The following is a 26,098-nucleotide window of genomic DNA, read 5'->3' on the forward strand; positions in this document are numbered from 1 at the left end:
TCCAATGGTCAAGTTTAATGTATTTTAATTTCATCTCTAGTTTAGAAAGCAGTATTCTATTCCAGTGAGGAGACTGTATTTCCTATCTCCAACAGGACTATTGACAGCAGTCTTTACTCTTGAAAAGGCTGGAGGGTAGGAACACATTTTCCAGTGACCCATGCTTCCTGCTGCCCTTTAAGCCCATGCGTGGACACCAACGCCACAAGGAACCGAGGGTGGCACAGTACAGTCATCTCGTAATGGCACACAACTGTGGCTCATTCTCCTGACTCTTTTCTACTCTAACCGTCATTAGGCACACAGCAAAGAGGTCAGCATTTTTAATTTGGCAAGGTCAGTAAGTAAGTATGCAAATCTAAAGGGAGGGCTCAGAGAACACTCAGAGAACACAAAGCTAAGTTCAGTTCCTAGAGTTTAGACAGTAAGGGGGAAGCCGTTCACCTTTCAACCTATTTGAGAAGGTTTAAGCTACTCCTACGACTCCGGTAGCATTCGCTCAGTGCTCATCACCTCCTTGTACCTTCAGAGACGCTTACGAACTGCAGTACTGTATTCTACTTCCTACAAGAAGGAAATCCAGGGACCATTCCATCTTATCTTACACGCATTTACTAGTTTTCCAAGCATGACAGAAATGGGAAAATATGTATATATTTGAACAAGAACAATTTATGTTAGTTTCCACAATGTTTTTTTTTTCTTTTCTGTGAGCAGTGCCTGATTGTTTCCTACATGAACAAATTTCAGTCCAATGCTAAAGAAAAAAAAATCTAATGTGGGACTAACTGCAAAATAAACAAGATTATGATTTTATAATAAAATCTTTCCAGTGTTTGCTGTAACAGTGTTACAAAATGCTTCTTCCCATAGAGACTCAAGAAAACTCTTATAAAATGAAATACAGCTTTCTATATTCATTTCTGACAAGCAATAACCAATAAAATGTCCTCACAAGGGACCCAGGAATGCCGCCTCCAGAGCATACAGTACCACTCACGTCCTGCATGAATGAATAAGCCTTGGTCAGAGGCTACAACGGGAGCCCTCTTGTCAGGCCAGGGAGCCCATCTCCTGCAAAGTCTGACAGAAGACTGGAGTTGATGCAGAAATGAAACTTGGCAAGCATCACTCAGATTCTTCTAAGGTAACCATTCTAAAACAACATTGGCAGAAGGAATCTTGTTTAATAATAATAAAAAGGCAAAGGCTGCTTTTGGATTACTGGGACATACAGAGGCAAAAAAAAAAAAAAAAGGAAAAGAAAAAAAGAAAAGACAAAGAAACAGAAAAAGGGAAGGGGAAAGTGACAACAGCAGTAAGTCAGGTAAAGTATGTGTATATTGAAGTGCACGCTTTCCTGTGAAGACAAGTGAAGGGCGGACGATGAACGTTATAACAAAGTCGAAAGCTTAGGTGTTATCACTAACGGTTAATTCACCTTACAGTCCTCAATAAGACAATTGTACATATTTTTGCACCTTGCGCTTGTAAAAGCAGATAAAATATTTAATATGTAATTTACAATGTATTTTACCAGCTCAGCATACAGGATGTTTATAGATTATATCAAAGTAGTAGTAGACAGTTAGGGGCCTGTGCAAACCCTGCAAAAATAGAACTTCACGTATCTGCTAATCAAAAAACAAAAACAAAAACAGTATGCTGTTTAGAAGTGATTCAATTCAAACTACCACAAAATACAAAGGACTGCAAAAATGTATACCATTCCAACATCATATATAAGTTATTAAATAAAGATCTGATTTAAAAGAATATAAATGAAGCCTTTAAGTAGGTCTTTTCTACATGCATATTATTCCTCATTAAAGAAAAAAAATATGTAAAAAGGCCATTGGTAATTGCTTTGTTAACATTTGTAGAAAATGCCAATTCTCTGGTCACAAACTCCACTAAGTTTAGCACTTAAGGTCTCTGCAGTGTTATAAACGTAATTGAAAATACTGTTAATTCTCTAACTCCATTGGTAAAATGATGTGACTTGGAATATGGCAGTCTTCATGTTGAGGGCAATGATCCACAGTTCTGTTTTGTTTTGAGTTTCCCAGGCGTGAGCAGTTATCCGGAGGAACAGCACCCTCCGCTGCCGCTCTGAGCTTGAGGCTCGTCGTCGATGATCTGTACGCCTCGTCTCGCAGCCCCGGCCTGACTCGAGCCATTGCCTTTTGCCCTCTCATCCACCTGGGCTGTTTCTATCATTCCTGAAACAGAGAGCAAAGTTGAGCGGACCACACCCTGGGGTCTCTCTCTCTCCAATTTCAAGCCAGCTGGTAGAGCTGACTTCACATCAACAGTCTCAATGGCACACACTGAATGCTATGACAACTCAAGAAGACAGCTTTAAATCTAGAATGTACACAGTAGGACACTGAGTGCTATGATAGCCACAAAGAGAGTAACAGAGGAGAAGAGCTACTTTTATGTTTGAATAAACACTCGTGTACACCAGTATAATCCTCGAGAGTTTCCAAAACTATCAAAAATAGGTAAAGTTCAACTTGTTTCTAATGCCAGGAGATTAAATTTAGGGTACAGGACTTATTTAAGAAAATGATATTTGGGGGCTAGAGAGATGGTTCAGCAGTTAAAACCACTGACTATTCTTCCAGAGGTCCTAAGTTCAATTCCCAGCAACCACATAGTGGCTCATAAGCATCTGCAATGGGATCTGATGCTCTCTTCTGGTGTGTCTGAAGACAGCGACAGTATACTCACATACATACATAGGAAAAACCAGTGTTTGAGGGGCTGGAGAGATGACTCAGTGGTTACCAGTGTACACTGCTCCTACAGCAGAACCAGCGCCCACATCGGGAAGCTACCAACCGCCCTGGCTTCCTCCAACACGTACATTCATATGCACATCCCTATACAGACACACAGGCAAACACCTGTAATTAATGTAATATGTGTATTATATGATAAAGCCGATAGTATCTGAAAGATTAAAAACTTTAAGGGGTGGAGAAATGGTACAGCAGTTACAGTGCAGGACTTGAGTTTGAACACCATTTGAAGAGACAGTATCCCAGCAGAGGCCTCCTTGGCTTCAAAGAGGATGGAGACAGGAGGATGGCTTAGCTTGCTTGTGTAGCCTCATGGACTCAGAAGAAAGGGAAGGAAAGGTCAGCCATTGGCCTCCTTTGGCTTCCTTGTGCACACACAAACTCACACAGACACATACACAATAATAAATCTTTAAAAAACAAGGTGGAAACTTTTATGTATGCATGTAAAAGAGAGAGAAATATCGGTGTGTGTGGTGCATAGTATCAAACTACATGAGTCGGGTACAGTGGTCCAAGCACTGAGGAGCCAAAGGCTGGAGGATTTCTGTGAGTCCCATGCTGGCCAGAAAACCAAACAAAGTGACACAACAGGACATCAAGCCCACATGAACATGACAGTGAGCAGCTGGATAGCAGGTGCCTGCAATCCCATTACTTAGGAGGTAGAGGCAGTAGGATTGAGTTCAAAGACAGCCTCTGCTACATATAGAGTTCAAGGCTAACCTGGGCTAAGTGAGATTCTATCTCATACAAGTGGGAGGGAGGAAGATGGGGAGGGAATTTTGTGATTTTTGGCTTAAAGATTTTTCTCTGTGTGTCTTTCTCTGTCTCTTCTCTCTCTTTGGCTTTTCTAGATAGGGCTTCTCTGTGTACTGCTGGCTGTCCTGGAGTTCATTTTGTAGACCAGGCTAGCCTGAAACTCACAGCTCTATCTGCCTTTGCCTTCTAAATGGTGGGATTAAAGGCGTGTGCCACCACAGCCAGACAAGATTTCTTAATTAATTTCTTAATTAATGAAGTCACAACTTCATTAATAAATAAATATATAAAAAATGAAAACAAAAAAATCACCGGGCAGTGGTGGCGCACGCCTTCAATCCCAGCACTTGGGAGGCAGAGGCAGGTAGATTTCTGAGTTTGAGGCCAGCCTGGTCTACAGAGTGAGTTCCAGGACAGCCAAGGCTATACAGAGAAACGCTGTCTCAAAAAACCAAAAAAAAAAAAAAAGAAAGCAAAAAAATCTGCCAGGCGGTAGTGTAGCCTTTGATCCCAGCATACAGGAGGCAGAGGCAGGCAGATCTCTGAGTTCCAGACCACCAGGTCAACCTAGTGTACTTACAGAAAAGCACCTTCCTTACCAACTGAGCGATCTCCTCAGGCCCCTGAATGTATTTTAATACACAAATTGTCCTTGCTTTTTAAAAAAGTCACATAGACATTTTAAATACATTAGCACACATGAAACAAGTGACTTCCAAACCATTAGTTATTGCTTAAGAAAGACAAAAGTCTCAAGAGTTTAAAACAATACTTTTTTTCTGAGGCAGGGTCTGGATCTCGCTATGTAGACCAGGCTAACCTCAAACTCAGAAGTCCTCCTGCCTCAGCCTTCGGATTGCTGGCATAAAGGTGTGTGTCACTATTCCTGGCTAGAAACATTAATAACAGTTTTTAAAAAGCCATTTTTAAATATACTAATGTGTGTATACGTACTTTTACAAAGGTCAAGGAAGAGTTCCTCAATGCCTTTGTTTTGTTTGGCGGAAGTATGATAATGCTTTGCTCCCACAGACTCTGCATACCTTAACAAAGGAAACAAAGAGTCATTCACATGAGCTTTCTGCAACAGCGATTGTAGTGACTACATTTACTTTATTGACTTAGTAACTTACCCAGGTTTAGTCACACTAGGTTATTTAGCTATTTAATTTCTCTATATATTGAACCAAATTTAGAAAGAAAAAACATTAAAAGGATTGAAATTTATATACACTAATTTGGAACGCAAATACCTTAGAAGTCTTTGTGATCCCTTACATTTAGTCTTGACAGCTCTCCTCCACATGGTCTCTAATTTTTAGTGAAATCAAGAGAAATTGCAAGAGAAATACCTTACTCTTGCCAGCTGCCCAGCACTCTGAAGTGCAAATATGCTCCCTGAGAACAAGTGTTCAATCCTCCTTAAGGGTGTGTGTACGTGAGCCATCAAAGTGCACAGTAAGGGTACTCCCACTGGGGAGCACTGCCATCGGGGAGCATGACACTTACGATTCTGCTTCTTGAATGGAGACGTGTCTCTCCTTTTCCAAGTCTATTTTATTACCTAATGTGAAAAAAGGAAACACTATCGTTAATACTAATTTAGTTTTAATAAAATTAGACAATCCTAAATATATAATTGTGACTAATTATTTGAAAAATAACAGTACTCTCCATCAGCCTTCCAAATGTCTCATCACAGAGAGGTGAGAGCTGTCTACAATCTCACCTCCTGCACACAGTCAGTGTAATACCACGTGACCTCTCATCTCTTGCACACAGTCAGTACAGGACCACGTGAACTCTCACCTCCTGCACACAGTTAGTGTAGCTATCACGTGAACTTTCAGCCTGTCAGAGGCAAACACTCTCTCTTCCACAGAGACCAGAAGCCACAGCAGGGGCTAATATTCACTAGAAAGTATAGTTGTTTTTTTTTTTTTAATTAAAGTATATATACATGGTTTTAAAAAACAAAACAAAAATTCTTTATTTCCCAATCAATTTAAAGACAATCAATAATTAAATATAATTACTGGTTTATTAAAATACACTATGCTTGCATCTTGGGCTCTAAAATGAAACTCTTATTTGATAACATGAACTAGTTAAAGTAAAAATTTTAATGTATGAATTTTTAAGTACTCTTCCACCATAGAGAGGCTTTAAGTATATTATTTATAAAACAATCTTAGTGATCTTTTACAAGGTGATATATACATACCATGTAGATTTAAAATTACTGAGAGTATGTTTAGTTTTCCTTAAACAATGGATCTAAGCCAAGATTTTACTAAAAAACCAAGTAGAACCAAAATTAAGATACTGAAAAAGAAAACAATACAGAAACAAAAACAGTCTTATTTTAGGGTCCTGGACAGAAGCGGAGCTGGCTGGATAAGGGTGAGGGTCATAGAAACAACACACAGATAAGAATGGGGAGACATCTCCTAAGGAAGCATACTTGAAACAAATGGTTTCCTTTCTTCCCTTTTAACTCTCAGACGGAAAATAAACTTTATAACGGAATAAACACAGCACCCAATGAGAGATGAAATCTTTATCACCGGGAAGCCCAAGTGAAGAGATCTGAACTGAAGACCTGAGGTAATCTGAGTCCTTAACTCTGCATGGGAACAAATGCGAAAGGATGAGTGGCAGTGGGAGACACTAACGTCAGTGTGCGCCGACCACGTCAGCTGACCATGTCAGCAGAGAGCGTAACTCTCTGAACAGGTCCACACTGCTACAAGAGCCACATTAATTTCACAGTCTACATTACAAAAATCCAATCCAATAAATATTATAGCCAGTATACTGGACAGTAATCAGAGAGAGAGCAAGCTGTTTTACTCTAGAAATACAAGAAGCACCACCTGGTGCCAGGCCTCCTACAAAGCTTCATTACAGGGCTGGGGCGATGGCTCGGTAGTTGGGAGAGCTTACTGTCCTTCCAGAGGACGAGAGTTCAGTTCTTTACCCATGTTGTCAGCTGACACCTAACTGTAACTCCAGCTCCAAGAGGAAGGGGCCTCAGGCTTTCGTGAGGGCTTTCACTCACATGTGCATACCCCTCCACACACATGTAACTAAAAATAATAAAAATAAATGTAGCCAGATGTGGTGGCACATGCCTTTAATCCAAGAACTTGGAAGGCAGAGGCAGGTAGATTTCTGGGAGTTGCAGGCTAGGCAAAGCTCATAACAACCATTTTTGTTTCTCTGTCTCTTTCTTCGTATGTGCTTGTGTGTATACACACACACACACACACACGCACACGCACACGCACAGGCAAAATATATATATATATATATATATATATATATATATATATATATATATTGTATTTAAATAATTTCATTATATTAGAACTTAGGAAAACTTGACTGGCCAAACTTCTACAAAGGATATCAAGCTTTGTTAACTATAATTTATATAAAAGCAATGAGTTGACATGGCTGTTAAACATGTAAACCTTGCTGGGCACACTGAAGACAAAAACCCCTAGGATCCAGCATTCCTGGGAGTCGAGCACTGCACCTCATGATGAGCCTTCAGCCCTCAAACACCTCAAATGTGAGACAGTGATTCCTCTGGAAAGGTGGACAGCATGGAGAAGTACCCCATTTATCACAGGACATGCATGACTCAGGGCAAAAGACAGGCAGCATTTTGAGAGAACCTGTCTGAAGATGAGCTGCCTGGAGAACTGAGGAATGGGGAACAACCACAGGACAGGGAGGCTCAGTTTAATGGGCAGCAGCCCGGTGGCCAGAGAGCCCTGAAGGCAATGCAGAGAGCAGAAGGACCAGATGCTGACAAGTGCACAAGACAGGAGGCTCAGTCCAGGAAGAGAAGTTTACCGGAAAGAGCAACCTCACTGTCAGCTGCCAGAACAGAACTCATGTCCTGAGACTAAGCTGGCAGTTCTGCAGACCCGAGCATGAGCTGGTGCAGAAGGAACCAACCTCTGCAGCCATCTATCTGTTCACTACAGGTGTAGAGTCTGGAAACTGAAGCTCCGCTGGGTCCTTAACCCCCACGGATGCATCCTTCCAGCAGAGCCGTGGTAATTAAGTCACACTGAACAGACACACAGGTCCTGAGACTTGGCAGATCTCAGTGTTGTAGTTGCTGCCTGTGATCTCAATGTACTTGGGGGACAGATAACCCCTTCAGCTGAGACAGCCATCCCGGAAACTGCTGGAGAGCCCAGGGTCCTGACCAACCATAGACCACAGAGCTGAGTTTTGTTAGCACCAGTGAACACCAGATACTTGTCCACTACAGGCTCAACGTGAGCTACACAGTAGAAAAGACGAGAGAGCCTGCAAACTCAGCTGAAGCCCCTCCCCTATATAAACACAGTTCTAAAACTTCTGAGAGCCAAGACAGAAGCTGCTCAACAATTTGGGGGTGGGGTTATCTTTTCTTTCATTACATCTTTGGGAAAGATTTAATTATTTATTATGTGTATGTATGTATGCCTGTATTAGTTTATGTGCACTATGTATGGAGGTGGTGGGTGCCCGTGGAGGTCAGAGGGCACTGGATCCTCTGGAACTGGAGTTACAGGTGGTTTTGAGCCTGACATGGGTTCTGAGAACCAAACCTGCAACATGTCAAGCGCTCGTAACCACTGCACCATCTCTCCGTTCCTCTTGTATTACATCATACACAGCATTTCTAACAGCTTTTCCTGTTTACCCCCTTGGACGCGTGTCCTCTATTTGGTTTGTACATTATCGTCACTGGCAATATCGCCCACCCCTTTCTGCTCCAATACACGCATGGACTGTTGTACTTCTAACAGTATTTTTACTTCATCTTACTGGAGGTTTTATTTTGGTATTGGATTTTGCCTTATAGAAAAACAAATGCTTTTACCTAAATAAAAAATTACTATCATATATGCACGATGCATGTGTGCAAGGAAATGGACATGCTTCAGCACACGTGTGAAGGCCAGAGGGTAGCTTTGCAGAGCTGGTTCTCTCAGCACTTACACAGGTCCCAGAGGTTGCACTTCGGTCGTGAGGACGTGTGCCCGCCGATGGCTTCACTGTTGATCCCTTCTTAGGGTTATTTACATTTGTTGTCACACCTTTTCACTATTGGGAACTTTTTCACAGTTTCTACCTTTCCTAATCTCTTGCTCTTTTCTCTTCCCTGACATTATATTTTTCTCTTTTTCCTTTTGCTTAAACTAGCACACTTTAATTTTCTTATTTTCTAGTCTATGTTCAGTGCTGAAATAGTAGTGGACTTTTATATATATTTATATCTCACACAGTTTGATGCTGTAGTTATAATTGTTTGTCTCATCAAACAGTGGTTCTAGGGATTGAACCCTTACATACGAGCCACCCAGAAAGATCCCAAAATATAACCACAAGAAACAAAGGACTTTAAAAATAAACCAGTACTAATACTTACCAACTATACATAAACAGATTTCGTTTCCCAACATTTTCCGTAATTCTTTGACCCAGTTTTTTACCTGTGTACACAACAGAGCAAACATGACAACAGATCTTAGTGGAATTAGTTCCACAACACCTAAACCCTAAGAGTGTATAAAGGCATACCTCTAGTTATAGTTTTATACATTTTTCATACATCCAAACAAAGCTATTTGCCAGAACAAAACATTCTGAAGTCTAGTATCTGGTATTAAGACATCCGTAACAGAGTCACTTTGGACTTAGGAGGGTATGACCATCGTCTTTTTGATCAAGCCTTAATTGATTCCTAATAGAGATTTCTATGTTACAGCCTTTAGAAGAAAAAGAGTGTGCATGGCAAAATAAGACTTCATTACTTAGTATCTGGCACTACTGATACTGTGGCTGGCACAACCCTTTGTTGTGAGGTTGGCTATGTTGTATGTGACCGGTTAGTGTAATCTCTGGCCTCTACCAAATGAACCCAGCATCATTTTCCTGTGGTGTCAGCTGAAGATATCTCCAGAGTTTTGTCATACCCTGGTGAGAACCTCTGGCAGACGACAATTACAGTAACAATGACTGTCCACTAAGGAAGCAGCTTGGGTATGGACACAGTTGGACACACACTGGAATTAATACTAATACTAATAGTACAATAATGAAATCACAATCAAACAGCATGATAAAGAAGGAAGCAGACATCTACCTTCAATTCTTACAGTGAAATTTACTCTAAACACACTCAAGTCTCACAAAGCAACTGTCTCTATAGTCCTTACAGAAGCAGAGATGACCGCTATCATCCTATAATAAAGCACAGGTTGGTCTCACATGAGACGTATATGAGAGTAAGTGGACATCTTCATCGCCACAACTACACTCCTCCCACCCAGATAATATAACCATCTACCAAGCCGTGTCTTAAGGATTGTTAACATCACAGATCAGATCTTTCTCCATGGATAGCCTAATCTTTGTCCTCATGGATTTCCAGATGAGGTAAAGCTGGGCCTGTATTCCCTTCCTTCACCAGGTGAAATTTTGGCTGGCCCTATAACTTGTTTGATCAAGAATATGTGACAGAGGGACCTCTACACCCATTCCAGACTCGAGGCTGACAGGCCCAGTGGGTTCTACTTCTATAGGAATCTAATGGTCCTACAGAAAGCTTAGGCTACAGTACAAAAGGAAGCAAGAACATATGGACAAAGGGCATATGAAGAAGAACCAGGCAGGCCTGTTGGGCACTCCAGCCTCCATCAAATCCCCCTTTGGTATAGCTCTGAGTGACTGTCACCCATGACAAAGAGCAGAGGACTTGCTGGCCATCCCACAGAACCGTGAGATGTAGTGGTTACTGTGCCTAGCCAGCCTGCTTTAGGGGCTCTGTTCAGTACCAGGAACTGGGCACGTTTCAACATGAGACACTCAACTTGCTCTTAATCAGTGAAATGCTTAAGCCACTATTCTTTATGCCAAAGGCCTAGAAATGGTAACAGGCAGCTCCAAGCAGCAGCCTCAAAACAACTACAAAGCAAGCAAACCTTACGTCAGCGAGCATTTGTTTCATTTGTGTTCCCTGGGCTGTTTCCTGCATCATTAATAATCTAATAAGGAAAGTGTATATTTGTATTTGCGTCATTAAATTGACAGGTGATGACAGGTGGGGGATGAAGAGGTAAATTGGAAAAAAAAAAAAAAGAAACAAAACTAAATTAGGAGCCATTTCAATAAGCATTACCTTGTAACTCAGTACAAGAAAAGCTTCTGACTTACAAATTACCCATTCCCTCACACATGCCAATACACTACTGACCCAAAAAAGGTCACACAGAAACTCATCGTGACTGTGGGAAAAGTCCACAGGTGACTTATTTTTGATTTCAAATAAGTTTAAAAATCCTACATTTGGCGAAGGGCTTGCTCCTCTAATCCCAGTTCTTGGGAGGCAGACGCAGGGGCTCTCTGTGAGAGCCCAGCCTGGTCTACATAGCAAGTTCCAGCCCAGCCAAGGCTAGATAGTGAGATCCTGTCTTGGGAAGAAATATTCTACATGTACAGTATAAATCTGAAGAGGGGTAAAAAAAAATTAGGAAGAATTTTTTAAAAAATCAACACTTTTTAAAATTCATTCCTACAGGGTGTTTATTTGGGGGTGGGGTGGGGTGGGCTTAGACATTAGTATTCTCTTACTTTCCCTTTATGGTGGGGGGTGGGCTTAGACTTCAGTACGCTCTTACTTTCCCCTTTATGAGGTGGCAGCCCACGCAGAGACACAGCAACCTTTAGGTTCCCAGTAAGTGTAGAATCAAACGTAAGTAGTTTTTATTTAAAGTAAAAAATACATTTCTCTACATTTTTCATAAACTTATCTTCAATTATTTTCCTTTTCCTAATATTTGAGAAAGCCATAATAAAACATTAATACTCCAATATGAACTAATTATTGTGATAAACAATGGTCACCGTCTATGCTCAAACTACATGCTTTCCTGTTTAAAACTAGTCATTGGTGAATGCAGACATATAAATGAGAGGACCAACCAACCAACCAACCAACCGATGAATCAATCAGCCTGGTCCTTAAGTCATCTACGGAAACGAACAACTGAATACCTTCTGAAAAGAATCTTCATCTGTTACATCATACACTAAAATAGCCCCATTCGAATCTCGGTAGTAAATTGGACCCAATGCATGGAATCTCTCTTGACCTGCTGTATCCTAAGAAAGAACAAATGCTTAGTAAGTCAAAAGGAAAAAGCACATGGCTGCTAAACAGAGAACCCAAAGACAGTATGAAAAGAAACAAAGCAAGTACAACAGAGCCAGGCATTTAAGCATCATGTGATGATGCTTTACTGTCACACACGACTCTTCTTCCTGCCAGCTCCTGCTCCTCGGCAGTCTCTCTCCTAGCCACACCAGCAGGCCAGTGCAGGTGCTCCACGGTTAGAACACTCCCTGCCCTACACAGAGAATCTTCGGAGTGTAGAACAGGACTGCATCAGGAGTACTCGCTAACACTTCTAGATCTCCAGTAGCTACTCCAGGTGCTTGGAGGGAAGCGAGGGCAAGCAAGGCTGCCCCACCAACCCTGACCCTTCTGCAACTGAGAAACCGTGACAGCAACATTAGGTGTCAAGTTGTACTCCAAACAGGTTTCTTTTTAAGATTTATTTATCTTACGTATATGAGTACACTGTGGCTGTCTTCAGACACACCAGAAGAGCGCATCGGATCCCACTACAGATGGCTGTGAGCCAGCATGTGGTTGCTGGGACCTCTAAAAGAATAGTCAGTGCTCTTAACCACTGAGCCATCTCTCTACACCCCCCAATAGATTTCTTAATTAGATTTTAGGAACTTTTTAATTAAGGAAATGGTTTTGGGTAGTTAATTTATTTACTTAAAAAAAAACAAATATGAAATCCAAATTCCTATTCCTCAAATTAGTTAGCTATTAGAATATTTCTGAAGCCAGGTATAGTGGCTTTTAATCCCAGCACTAGTGGGGCAGAGACAGATTGGATCTTTGAGTTCAAGATCAGCCTGGTTTACAGAGTGAGTTCAGGACAGTCAGAGCTACAGAATGAGATCCTGTCTCAAAACAAACAAAGATTTCTGAATACTTACCCATATGGCAAGGTTTACTCTTTTCCCACCAATATTTAACTTCTTTGTTAAAAAAGATGCCTAAAAAAAAAAAAGAAGAAAAAAATACGTGTTAAACAATGTTTCCTATAAAACAATTTATTGTCCTTCCCTCTGACCATACATGAATGAATCATCCCCATGTCAAATTAGATTGTCTGAAAGAGAAAAGGAAATCACTGAGTTTTTAATTTATTGCCAACTATTCACGAGAGACAAAATATTACTCATACTCTAAGAAAAATCTATCTTGTCCTATGAACACAAGTTATGAAAACTCTTAAGAGAATATAGGAAGTGAAGGGCCTAGCTTGGTGGTCAACCAAACAGTCAACACACCGGGAAACGGCTCGGCGGGTAAAGTGCGTCTCATGTGATATGAGGACCTGACATAATGACCCGATTCTTGATCCCAGAACCCACTTACACAGATGAACAAACAGTACCGCGTGTCCGCAATCAAAGCACAACTAAGGTAAGACGGGGTGCAGAAACAGGACAATCCTGGCATCCCTGGCCTACATAGTAAGTACCCACAAAGAGACCATCTCACAATGAGGTAGAAGTCAAGGATGACATCCAAATTTGTCCTCTAACTTCCACACATACACTGTGCAACACACACATACACAACATGCATTCTAAAGAAAAAAGAATTCGAGACAGGGTCTCACTGTGTAGCGAAGCTCACCTAGAACTCACCATGTGGACCAGGCTAGCATTTAACTCATGGAGATCCTCCTGCCTCTGCCTCCCAAATGCTGAAATTTAAGGCATGTGCCATCATGCCCAGTCATGCGTATACACACACACACTTAAAAAGTAGTAAAATACCCATAAAAACAAATTAAGAAAATGGTGCCTGCTTTTCCTTATGTGTTCCCCTTTCCATATATGCAACAAGTTTCCCTAGAGCATTTAATTGAATGCAATCTTCCTTACTGCTGATGAAGATGAGTGGAAGCTCCCTAAGGTACCCAGCATTGCTCAGAACGCTTCTGTGCCGATACAATTCAACTGTTCAACAGGTAACTCTGTCACAGAAATGAAAAGGCCACGCGGCGCCAATCTTTCAAGGGGAGCTGATAGGTTGCTGGAGACTGAGGAACAGAGAACACAGTGTTCTGTGACACTGACTAAAAGAGGATCTTGTCAAGGACACTGTAAGGGCTGCTGAGAAAGGAAGTCCAACGCTTGCCTAGCTGGGTTGAAAAGCACAGTTAGGCCGGGCAGTGGTGGCGCATGCCTTTAATCCCAGCACTTGGGAGGCAGAGGAAGGCAGATTTCTGAGTTCGAGGCCAGCCTGGTCTACAGAGTGAGTTCCAGTAGGCAAGGTCAGTGCCAAAGTGAGACCACACAAAGAAGCTAAGGCTAAATCAAAAGATCCTAGGGTTGTGGCTCACAGAGACCACTCAGCAAATAGAGTGCTCACCATCAAGTCTGGTAGCCTGAGGTTAATCCCCAAAACCCATATGTAAGTTTTTAAAAGATCCTACGAAGGGGCTTTGAGCTGGAAAGCTGACTTAGTGGTTAAGACCAGTTTGTTCTGACAGAGGACCTGGGTCCTATTCCTGGCACCCACGTGGCAGCTCACAACCACCTGTAACTCCCATTATAAGGGATCTGGTGCCCTCTGCTGACCTCCATGGGCATCAGGCATGCATGTGGTACACAGACTTACCTGAGAGTAAAATACCTGTACACATAAAATTTAAAAAAAAATCTTAAAAAAAAATCCTAGGAGTATGAACTTTAGACCCTTTCTTTTCCCTCCTTCTCTTTTGAGACAAGAGTCTCCAGTATTCCAGGCTGGCCTCGAACTCAACAAAACGAGTAAACAGGATGAGCTTAATTGAACTCCTGGTCGTACTGCCTCTGTCTCCCATGAAGTGAGATTACGTATGTGCAACAATCCCCCTGGCTTAGACAGTGCTGACTATCAAAGCTCTGGCTTCAAGCACACCAGGCCACTCTCTAACTAGTGAACTACATCCTAACCCCCTTGACCCTGTAGGTCTTAATAAAACATGTTCCAAAAACACCAGACCCACCCCATACACAACACACAAGTCAGGTATATATGGAAAATCGTACATACTGCTTTCTACATATCCATAGTACACATGAACATGCTACAGTTCTGTCAAAGGAAAGGCTGGCTAGACACATGTACACAAGCAATCCCCTAAGTCACTGACTGTCTCTACTTGTGGGTTTCTCCTATACAGAACTAAGCAATGTGGAAATGTCTATATCCTAAGCCGCACCTCTTAAGCCGGAGATCTGAGAGTACTGAGCATCACTAAAGGGTCTAAGCACTGGAAACACACTTATCTTTTAAGAGCATGACTGTGGGATTGAGGGTTGTGTTAAGGATGGGACCGGCTGGGAACACAGAACTCTGCTACAAAGTTAGGACAGGGCCACGTGGAACTAATCAAGATGGACAGAGTGTGGGAGCACATGCCCGAAATCTTGGTTCTTGGGAAGGCAGGAGGATAAATTCTAAATTAGCATGGGCTACACAGTGAGAGCCTGCCTCTAACAAAACAACTTAAAAACAGAAAGTTCACCCAGATCGTTTGTCTGCAGAGGAAACGCAGGGGAGGCACAGAAGGCGAGCACGGCTAACTTCTGGCAAGGAGGAAAGCTGTGCTGTGGCGCACAGAGGATGAGTGGCAGAGCCGCGACAAGCAGGAATACCTGCCTCCCAGGGACACACATGCTCACTGCTGCAGACGGCTGAGTGAAACATAGACTGTATTGAAAAGGACAAAAAAAAAATCTTAAAGGGCAAAATAGCAAAACTTGGAAAATGAGAAGGGTATTAAGTTAAAATAAAACAACTTAATTGAAGATTTCTCCTCCTCGGCAGCACAGAAGCCAAAAAAGTGATTCTTAATTTGGGTCTCAGCTTTGCTCCTCACAACCTATCCAACTTACTTGAATTCAATCCTTCCCGATGTGGTTTGAATATCAATGCCTTGTAGAAGAAATGCAGATTTTGTGATTCTTTTTCAAATATACCTAAAACTAAATGAATTGATCTTCCCTGTCAACTTTGCTTTCCAACTTTGGTATTCTGGTTAGTGACATTCTCCAAGTCACTAAGGTTTAATTCCCCAACCTGGTGTGTGTGGTCCTGTGCTCCTGTTTAAGGATAGGGTCTTACTATCTGCACAGGCTGGCATGCATTTCCAGTGATTACTGTCCCTGCCTTAGTTTCCTCAGAGGCCATGACTATAGGCTCACACCACATCTGCCTAGCCTTCTCTAAGGTTTAGAATCTTAGAATTATCTTCCTCCCTGGCAGCCAATATCCCTCCCCAAAACACTTCTCAAGTGTACTCTTCATATTTTCTATGGAGAGCTAGGATAGCCTTACCTCACTCAGTTCTTGGTCTCCTTTTACAGCCTGACGTTGCCCTGAATGTACTGTGTATCTTCCCCATGCCACCCTATATGATACATGCATTCTAGACTGAATTTCTCTATTCTACACTTTCTGGAAACCTAACTTGCAACAGAGGAAATGGACTGTCTTGCACAATAACATGTCTTTTCAGGATTTAAGAATTCTACAAGCTAGATTACATTCTTTTTTATTATTCAGTCTTTTTATTCTAAAATAAAATAGGCAATATTTAATAGCTTTCAAAATACTATTTAATTCTCAGAACACTCTGTGAATCAGGAATAATTACTACACAAATATTTTGGGCATGAAAATTAAGACTCAAGGAAAATGTCTTGCCCAAGGTCACACAACAAGTCCCAAAGCAGGATCTATGGTCCAGATGTTCTAAGAACAACTTATGACTGTGAGCCTTCAGTACCTCCTAGGCTAACGTCTGACCTGAAACTGGTCCAGGACAGGGGATAGAGGAGGCTCTTAGCAAATGCTCTGGTGCCACTGTAGATGAGCACCTCTACAAACACTCCGAGGGAAACTGGAGGAGATATAACAAGAGTTTATGCAAGAAATGTGCTCCTAGAAGTTGCATTATAAACAAAACTTTAGGGTTTTAATTTTAACTTGCATATTCATGAAGTGTGTGTGGGCATGCATGCCACAGCTTGAGTACCTTTAACATGGTCCTCATTCAAAAGCTTCTAACCTTTAGTTGGGTTCTTGAGACCAAGTTCAGGTGGCAGGGCTTGTGTGGTAAGTGCTTTGAGCTGCTGGTCACCTCACTGACCTGTGAACTAAATTATCTTCACTCAAATAAGAGGCACACTTCTAAAGCATGTACCCAAGTGATCTGCTTTCCCTTTCAGTCAGCCACGTGTGGGGAAAGATTCTCTCTGCAACATAAGTCACCTCACTTCACCACACTCTAAGGTTTCAATATTTTATAAGTATTTTTAAGAGCAGGCACTGTTTTTTAAAATACAATTATAGGTTTAGTGTACATCAGAATAGTAGCAAATAACCGAAGTCTTGATATTTGCCTGTTTAAATCAGTTCTACAAAACTATACACTTAATTTGGCCAGATTATTAAATTACCCTTTGTGGTTGTAAAATAGCGGGCCAGTATATTTCTTAGTTCTGTTCGGTGGTAGCAAAGGTGAGAAGGAACAATCACGGATTTAAGAACCATGCTTATGCTGAAAACAATGTCAACATTTGCAGGGAATTATACATCACTGCTAACACCTCAATAAACCACTAGTACCATCTGTCAGAATGGGGAGAAGTGGCATATTTAATAGTAGTAATTTGGAAGGTTCTAGACCTGGGGGTGGGGCTTAAAGACTGTCAAGCTCTGAGCTTTCCAGTTCTCATTTAATGCTTACATCAACCCTGTGAGGTAGATAAAGAGCCCTATTTTAGTTATAAATGTGAGATTTACAGACAGGCAGTGACTCAGCCGTGGTCAGATAATTAGGGTGGGTGCGGTGGGCAGAGCCCTGTCAACTCCAGAACGCCTTTCCCATTGCATAGAGCTGTCTAGTCAAGAAAGCACATGTTTCTTAACTTGGCAATTCTCCATCTGGACACTAAGTGTTCCTGGACACCAGTCATCTCCCTAAATCTCACAGTAGGAACAACATAGCAAAGACCAAAGTAATGGAGTATTTCCCACCCTCTTCCTCCATATTCCATGAAATCCCAAGTATCTCATCATCTAAACTTGAGGGATAATTAAAATTAGAGATCTTGGCCAGGCAGTAGTGGCACACGCCTTTAATCCCAGCACTTGGGAGGCAGAGGCAGGTGGATTTCTGAGTTCGAGGCCAGCCTGGTCTACAGAGTGAGTTCCATGACAGCCAGGGCTACACAGAGAAACCCTGTCTCCAGAAAAAAAAAAAAAAAAAATTAGAGATCTCTAGCTGGGTGATGGTGGTACACAACTTTAATCTCAGCACTTGGGAGGCAGAGGAAGGTGGATCTCTGAGTTTAAGGGCAACCAGGTCTCTCAGAGTGAGTTCAAGGACAGCCAGTTTATACAGAGAAACCTGTCTCAACAAACAAACAAAAATGAGCAATCTCCTTATTAGCTTGGGTTGTTACTCTTACCTGGTGCCTGCCACCCCACATCCTACACAAAACCTAGTGGATGAAGGAAAACAACATGAACTGTGGGTGGGAAGTCACAGCAACAAATAAAATCCCAATGAGGATCTTTCCGTGACTCGTCAGCCGCTGTTCAGTTCTTTACTGACTTCTGGAGATCGTCCCAATAAGCACAAACAGGCTTTTGAAAGCATGGTACCGAATTAAGAAATATGATCCTGTTTCTATTTGCTGACTATGCGATCCACAGAAGTAACCACATTGTTTTGCTATCCCTAAAACTGTCACAGTCCTCAGTGTAAGTGCTCTCACTCCCAATCTTATAATTATCTTTCTGTAGTAAAAGAATAAAAAGGACCAGAAGAGACCTGGTTCTTCAGTATTTTTACATTCTTTATTCTTTATTCTTTCTTAAAAGGGAAGGAAAGATAGTATAGGATAGACAGGCAATAGATCATGGTACCCATTAGGTCTCAGACACCCAGGACAAATCACATAGCAAATGAAGAGTATGGAGTGGACTTTCACAGAAAAGTCAGTTACTTCTGCAGGATACCATGTTGCATGCCTAGAATCCCGGAACTAAGAAAACTGAAGCAGGACTGCAAATCTGATGCTGACTTTCACTACATAGCCAGACCTAGTTCAAAACAGAAGAAAGAATCTGAAAACAAGTAGTATCTAAGAAGCAGACTAAAGCGCAAAGCAGAAAATGACAGATGTGAAGTCCTTATTGCTAGGAATGTCTGACCACAAGACAGAAAAAAGTAATTTCTTCTTTGTGTATGAGTGTTTTGCCTGCACAGATGTGAGTACTTCACATGAGTGTCAGGTCCCCTGGAACCAGTTACAGGTGGTTATGAGCTATTAGGTAGGAGCTGGAAGGGCGGGGGGACAGTCCTGTGACAGCAGCAGTGTTCCTCACTGTAGAGCCTTCTCTCTGGTCCCCAACTTATTTATTAAAAACCAAACAAACACACACCAGCCTGGGCTTGGTGGCACACCTTTAATAATCCCAGCATTCAGGAGGCAGAACAAGGACAACTATGAGTTACAGGCCTGTATGGGCTACTAGGTGAAATACCATCTCACCAATAAATAAGTAAATTAATGCCCCTTCTTCTATGGCCTCCATGTAACTAGTAAAATAGTAAAGAGATAGTAACTTTAAATATTGTAACTATTGTGCAGATACTATAATGGATTGACTAAAAAACAGCCATGTGACATTCAGAGCTATTTAAAAAAATTCACACACTCTAAGTAATCTCAGAAAGAAGAAAACCAAGGTCCCCAGACCAGAGACTGTGACACAGAGCATGAGCCGCAGAGCCCGAGTGCAGGGCTCACTGAGGAGGTGAAGGTGCCACTGAGACAGACAGCCTTGGCTTCACAGAAGTGCCACACCATTTCTGTTTGTGGGATGCCGGAAATTGAAGTCTTGGTTGTCTCAGTTGTTAAACTGTCAGGATCAGTCTCTAAACAGTCAACCTAAGCGCATTGCTTTGCTAGTCAAACACCAGGAACCTACTCTAGACTTGAGGGGGCAGAGAGGTGGAATTCCATAGTTCGAACCCAAAACGGAAGATGATGGCTCTGGTTATAAATAGATAGAGATTAAAGTGACAGATGTCACTTAAGGTGCATCATCTTCAATAAGTACCTTCAGTGAGGACACACAGGGTACAACTGAAGAAAAGAAAATGGTCACCCAGGAGTGCAGATACAAAGACACACAAGGCAGAAGCCATCACCACAGGAATGGGCAAGTACCGTGGAAATGACACAGTCCTGTGAAAAGAAGAGAAAGCTGGCCACCAGTACAGTACCTTCTCATCTTTGTATCCCCAGCTAGTACAATGCTTAACACACAGTAGGTACAAAGTAAGAACATTTCTTGAGCTGATAAGATGGCTCAGGAGGTAAGGCACTTGCTGCCAAGTCTGATGACCCAAGTTTGACTCCCAGAATCCACAGTGTGGGATGAGAAAACTGACTCCTGAAAGTTGTACTCTCCAGAAGGGCACAGGCATGGACACACACATGTGCATGCACACACACATACCTTTTAAATTTCTGAATTTAATTCCGTAGAGTCAACGGCATTATCTTAATATAGTCCATAGGAAAAAAATTATAATTTTCTCTCTCACCCAAAGTCTGTGTCAACTTTACTGAAGACTCAAATCATTTAAACGCACACAGACAGAGAAGCTTGGACACTCGATAAACTCAAGTGTTCCAGAGAACGTACCTATACAATTACTCTACAACTCTAAGTAACCCAGGAGCAGCTCTGGAAACAGCAACACTAAGACACTACAGCATGGCTCCTACCATGGTTAAAAAACAAACAAACAAACAAACCAGAACAAACAAATCCCTGAATTCTACATATGTCAATCCCAGTAAAAAGTTTAGAATGAAAATACTTTTAAAATTTAAAACATATATTTCTTTTCAATCAATCTAATATTGTTGAGAAACAGTCTGTAGTCTGGATTGGCCTCAATCTTCCTGTGTAGCTGAGGATGGCCTTGAACTTCTGATCTCCACCCTTCCCAGTGCTGGAATTACAGGCATGTGATATCATGCCTGGTTTATGTGGGGATGAAAGCCAGAACTTGTGTGTACAAAGCAATTAATTTACACCAATGAGCTATATTCCTAATGTGTGTGTGTGTGTGTGTGAAAAAGAGAGAAAGAGAGAGAGAGAGAGAGAGAGAGAGAGAGAGAGAATCAGAGAAACAGAGACACACACAGAGGCAGAGAGATATTGATTCTCATTTAATGCCCAGGCTGGCTTAGAACTCACAATCTTCCTGCCTCAGCCTCTCAGCCTCTAGAACGCTGAGATCAGACGTGTGCCACCATAATCGGCTCTGATGGCGAAGGTGCCCATGGAGGCCAGGAGAGGGTGCAGATGCCTTGGAGCTGGGTTGCAGACAGTTGTGAGACAGCCGACATGGGTACTGGGTCTGAACTCCCATCCTCTTGCAAAGCCAGAAAGTGGTCTTAACACCAGAGCTGTCCCCTGCCTCCCTTTACCTTACTTTTTGAGGCAGGGTCTCCCACTGAGCCTGGAGATTACTAATTCAGCTAGACTAGCTGTCCAGCAAGCCCCAGAGAGCCTCTGGTGTCAGGGCTCCAGCACTGGGGTTATAGGCATGTGCCATGGAAGTGTTAGGATCTAAACTCAGGATCTCATGCTCGACCAAAGCCCTGTCCCAGATCCTATAAATGGAGTGACTCCTTAAAGACAACTTCTCAACATAATCCAAGTCAAATCACTTTTCTGGTATCCATTCACTTTTCTGAGTTGTCATCAAAGAAAAATATATTATGTATGTGATTATGTGATTTTTCATTCAACAGCATGCAACATTCAACGTTTATTAAATGAACATGGATCAGAGATGAGGCTGTAACTTAATACAGCCCTGACTCCATCCCCAGAACCAGTGTTTAAGACTCTGTCTGCCATGTAACCCACATTAGAACTATGAAAAACGCATTCCCATTTTATCGGTGGGCCAACTTACACAACCACGACCATTCTGTAACTCAGTCTAACTTCAGTTCTGTAACTTCTTATCACCGTTATCACAGGACTTCCTGATAGAAGGGGGTGTATTTGTTATCTTCATCTGACTGTCTCATGACAGTCCTTCTGGGCAAGGCTAATGCTCTGAGGTAGGCGAGCATCAAGGCTGGAATAACTGGCGCAGTCTCACTAAAGGACTTGTGTCTACTGTATGTAGCAGCCCCGAACGGATGACTCCATTAGCGACTGTTTTCCACTCAAGAGGAGGGGATCATGGATGTTCTGAAATAATCCAACCCTAAAACACTGCACAGCCAAAGAAAATCTAATCTCTGGCCAGGCATCACCAGACACTGGAGCTTGCTACTGAGCTTTATGTTGGCTCTCCTCCCCACCCCCACCGCTTTTCAAAGTCTTTGTGAACCGAAGAGAACATTGAAGGTCTTCTAACCAAATCAAGTAAGGAAATTTAAAAAGCAGCTAACCCAGACAGTAGGTTCCACATCTTTCTTCTTCTCAGACTCCAGCACAGAGAACTGGCCTAAATGGGCCCAATGTTGTGTGTGGGGCGGGGGGGAGTGTCAAATCAAGACTTAAAAGGATATTAACAATTCATTTTTGTCAGCTTCTGGCAGCAGATGGGATGTGACCAGCTGCTTCCTCAAGTTCCTCTTGCCATGTCCCCTGCCATGACTGTCCCACTAAAGTATGAACTAAAACGTTTCCATCCTTAAAAAATAGTAAAATAAAATTGGCAAGCATTAAACACTGGTACAGATCAAAGCCAACTTTAACAGGTCAAGCATGTTGAGAAAAAAAAAGCTTTATTACAAAGTCAAAGAATTGAGAAGCTGAAGGAGATATGAGCTTCTTGAAGCATCTAAGATAAATTAAGACTTAGTTGACAACAAACCCAGTAGTAACCAATGCCACAACTTCCCCAGAAACTCACAGAATCTTTACTATTTCAGTGTCAGAGGGGGAAGTGAGTACCTGCGCCTCTCTGCTCAGTCCAAACCAGCCTGGAGTCATGGTCATTTCTACAGCTCAGAGCATCCCACTTTAAGAAAGGAGGACATTAGCAGGGCAGGAGGGTGGACACCCGTAATTCTAGCCACTCTGGAGACTGAGGCAGGAGGATCATGAGTCTTAGGCCAGCTTATGCAACAACAGAAACAAAGAACAAGAAGGCAGGCTGGCTGCTGGTGGCCTGACACCAATCGTAAAGCCACTAGAGAGCCAATTAAAGCACCAGAGCTGTTTACTAAGACTCAGGAGTCATGAGAGAGCCATCTCAAGGAATGTCATATGAGACCAAAGTTCCAGAGGACAGGACTGAGACTAAAACAGATTCTGGCTCTACAAAGAGAAAAACTTGTTTGACACTAGACATAAAGGGACATGGACCAGCTCCAGGCATAGTAAGTCTTCTGTTTCCAGTGATATCAGTTCATTTCACCTTCAAATGAACCCAGTGCCTTTGGCAGGTTAAGGGCCCGGCTATAATCCCAGTCTGCGACCTCCAAGATGTTTAAAAGGCGTGGGGGTGGGGGTGTGAATCAACACATGACTGAGAAGAGTGAACCACTAACTATCTATGGTTTCTGTCCTGCATGTTCTTTTGTTTCATGTACACTTTGAAAGTGTTTTGAAAACAAAGTACTCTAGGAATATTTTAAACACAGAACTTCAAAGTACTTGAAACACAAAGCCCTTTAAAAGGATAAGTAGTTTGTGAAAGATTCCTCCTTGGCCTGTGGTGCAGAATACCCTCCTTGTGGAAATTAAAGCAACATGAGGTTGTGTCTTACAAACGATACAAATAGAACATCTTTGGGAAGAGTGTTGAGGATGAGGTGGTGAACTACTACCCACAAGGAAGGACTCAGAGAGTATTTTCCATGTGTTAGTAAAAACCAAGGCCTTCGCTTCTGTAATGTAATCCTCAGACTGTTTACACCAAGTTACATAAAAGTCTAAGCTGTGATGCTGTTGGTACTGAGACCCATCAAGGCTCACTTCCCTGTGTGGGTCACACTGGCTTCTTCCACAGACTTCAATCTTTCATCACTTTTAGCACTAAGGACATCTTAAGAAATATATAATCTAAACACAACTGTCTTGTGTGTTCTTTTGGGACGGGGTCGCACTGAGTCTGGAACTTGCTATGTGGATCAAGTTGGCCTCCAACTCAGGGATCAGCTTGCTCTGCCTCCTGAGTCCTGGGATTAAGGATGGGTGCCACACTGGACTCCACAGTGTCATTTCTAGGTTGAAGAGCTAAATTAATTTTCCAGTTAAGCTTCCAGCTGTAATACCTTTTTCTTCTCTCTTCCAGTGTAGAACAAAGAGAAGTGTAAAATGGGTTGTTTATTAATCTCGAGGCAGTGAGCCATAACGGCTCAAAATCTAGCCAGGCCTGAGCGCGGGATCTGTGTATCATTCACTTGGGCGTTAATCACCTGACATTGACTTCTCTAGGTGTTATGCTTTAGAGGGAACTGAAAACAGAGGAGTAAAAATAAAGCATGGACTCAGAACTGGAGCATCCCTGTACACGCTACACTCAGTCGTTTAATAATAGACCCGACTTCAAACGTCACACCCATTAGATTATGCATTCCAGTAGCTTCTGTGTTAATTAAGATCTATTGTTACAAGTCGGAGCGTAATAACAGTGTTTACCCCACTTCAGGTGCTAAGTGCGTTTCCATATTTACCTTGACAACTCTGTGCACTAGACCTAATAGCTATGGGTACAGTAGTAGTAGAATCCCAAGGAAACGCAGGTTAAGCAATTTACCTAAGATCACAGGGCTATAGAAATAAATGGGGGTCGTATACGAATCCAGACGAGCAAACTCAAGCCCACTAGCCTTTTTAGCCTCTGGACAGTCTGATCAAGATACGTTGATAGATAATTTCTTCTAACGCATGCAAACTGATTTTTCCTGGTTTCACTTTCAATTACACTGTAACACTTTGACACTCTTCCAACTGTAGAAGCAAGCCAGCGTTTTATGGCATGACAGTAAAGAAAACGTGTAGCAGCAGTGCCTAGAATTTTTAGTTTTGAAGGCCAACCGCTGGCCACTATGCAACATGAAGTTTTTAATGTGGATAGATCAAACCTCAAAGAATAAATGAGCCACACGTCTGGACCCAAGAAGACTGCAAAGAAACTGCGTAACCGGCAAGCAGCAAGCGGTCGTTTCAAAAAAACAAAACAAAACAAAACAAACAAACAAGAAAAACCCTCCAACGACCTGTGTTTTACCACTCCATTTACTTTGAAAACAGGACAAAATGGAACTTGCAATAAACACTTAGTCATCAGTCCGCTCCCAAGTTACAAACCACCTCGTTCGCAAATTCTAATCCGCATCTAAGTGTTCCTACTTCGCAAGGAAAGAAGAAGGGGCTGATGCCCGGAGAGCAGAGAGTGAAAACACCTGATGGCCCCAGCAGACGCCCTCAAAGGGGAAAACCAGCCCACAGACTGGGGGACTCCCCGACCTGCGCAGCCTCCACCGGGACCTGGGGACTTTTCCGGGTCCTTTCCCCTCCCCACTGTGGGTCTTGACATCTACAGGCTGCGGGGTCCCGCGTGTCCCCAAAGCAATTGCAGAAGGCAATGGGGAAGGCAGGGAGTGGGGGGGTTGACAGGCCAGAGGCAGAGGAGCGGGCGCGGGTCCCCAGCCCGGCTCCCCGGGGTCTGCACCTGCAGGGTGGTGATGTGCTTGTCGTTGAACTTGTTCTCGCAGTAGCGCAGCACCAGCGACGTCTTCCCCACGCAGCCTTCCCCGAGCAGCACCACCTTGAACGAGTAGGCTCGGCCCGCCGCCGCCCCGCCGCCGGCCGCAGCCATCCCGCCGCTGCCCCGCCGCCGGATCCCAGCGCCGCGCCGAGCCCCGCACCACCGCCGCCGCGGCGCCCGCTCCTCCCGGGCCCGGCTCTCTCACGCCCCGCGCCGAGCCCGGTTCCCCGCCGCGTCCTCCCGCGGGTGAGGCCTGCGAGAAAGTCCCAGAATGAAGGGCCCCGGCCACCACGTCAGGGACCCGAGGCTAGGGGAGAGCTCCCTCTCCTCCCTCTAATGGCGTCTCCTTCCTCCTACGTCACACTCCGCGTCACGTGACCGCGGTGGGCGGAGTCGACGGCGGGCCGGACTGGGCCTGTTTCCGTGTCCGCAGAGACCCAGCTCAGCGTTCCGGGAATCCCGAGGTGGGATGGTGCGAGCTTTGGGATCAGACCCCGCTGTGATGGGATGGAATATGAGACGTGATCGCCTGGCCCGAGGAACGGTCCCAAAGCGGACAGCCATCACCCTAGGGGTCATCACACGCCAGGTCCGGCCAAGGTGCCC

The 26,098-nt window shown here is 43.0% G+C and overlaps 1 protein-coding gene across 1 annotated transcript; it reads right to left on the bottom strand.

Moving 5' to 3' along the window:
• Rab21 (RAB21, member RAS oncogene family) lies at nucleotides 1–25,843 on the bottom strand. The gene is made up of 7 exons (XM_028759093.1): nucleotides 25,457–25,843; nucleotides 12,654–12,713; nucleotides 11,634–11,741; nucleotides 9,007–9,070; nucleotides 5,079–5,133; nucleotides 4,524–4,612; nucleotides 1–2,222 (listed from the first exon to the last, which is right to left on the bottom strand). Exons 1-7 carry the CDS (start codon nucleotides 25,601–25,603, stop codon nucleotides 2,080–2,082), a joined length of 666 nt encoding a protein of 221 aa, XP_028614926.1. The 5' UTR covers nucleotides 25,604–25,843; the 3' UTR covers nucleotides 1–2,079.
• Between the last annotated feature and the right edge of the window lie 255 nt (nucleotides 25,844–26,098).

This window comes from Grammomys surdaster, unplaced genomic scaffold (genome assembly GCF_004785775.1).
Source record: "Grammomys surdaster isolate TR1022 unplaced genomic scaffold, NIH_TR_1.0 126271, whole genome shotgun sequence".
NCBI lineage: Eukaryota > Metazoa > Chordata > Mammalia > Rodentia > Muridae > Grammomys > Grammomys surdaster.

Excerpts from the sequence above, each read along its gene's own strand:
- Rab21 (XM_028759093.1), bottom strand. The coding sequence starts at position 25,603 with ATGGCTGCGGCCGGCGGCGGGGCGGCGGCGGGCCGAGCCTACTCGTTC. Across the intron at positions 9,071-11,633 it reads ATGAAGATTCTTTTCAGAAG|GTAAAAAACTGGGTCAAAGA; the intron begins GTATTCAGTTGT and ends TTGTGTACACAG. Across the intron at positions 2,223-4,523 it reads CTTCCTTGACCTTTGTAAAA|GAATGATAGAAACAGCCCAG; the intron begins GTACGTATACAC and ends TCTCTGTTTCAG.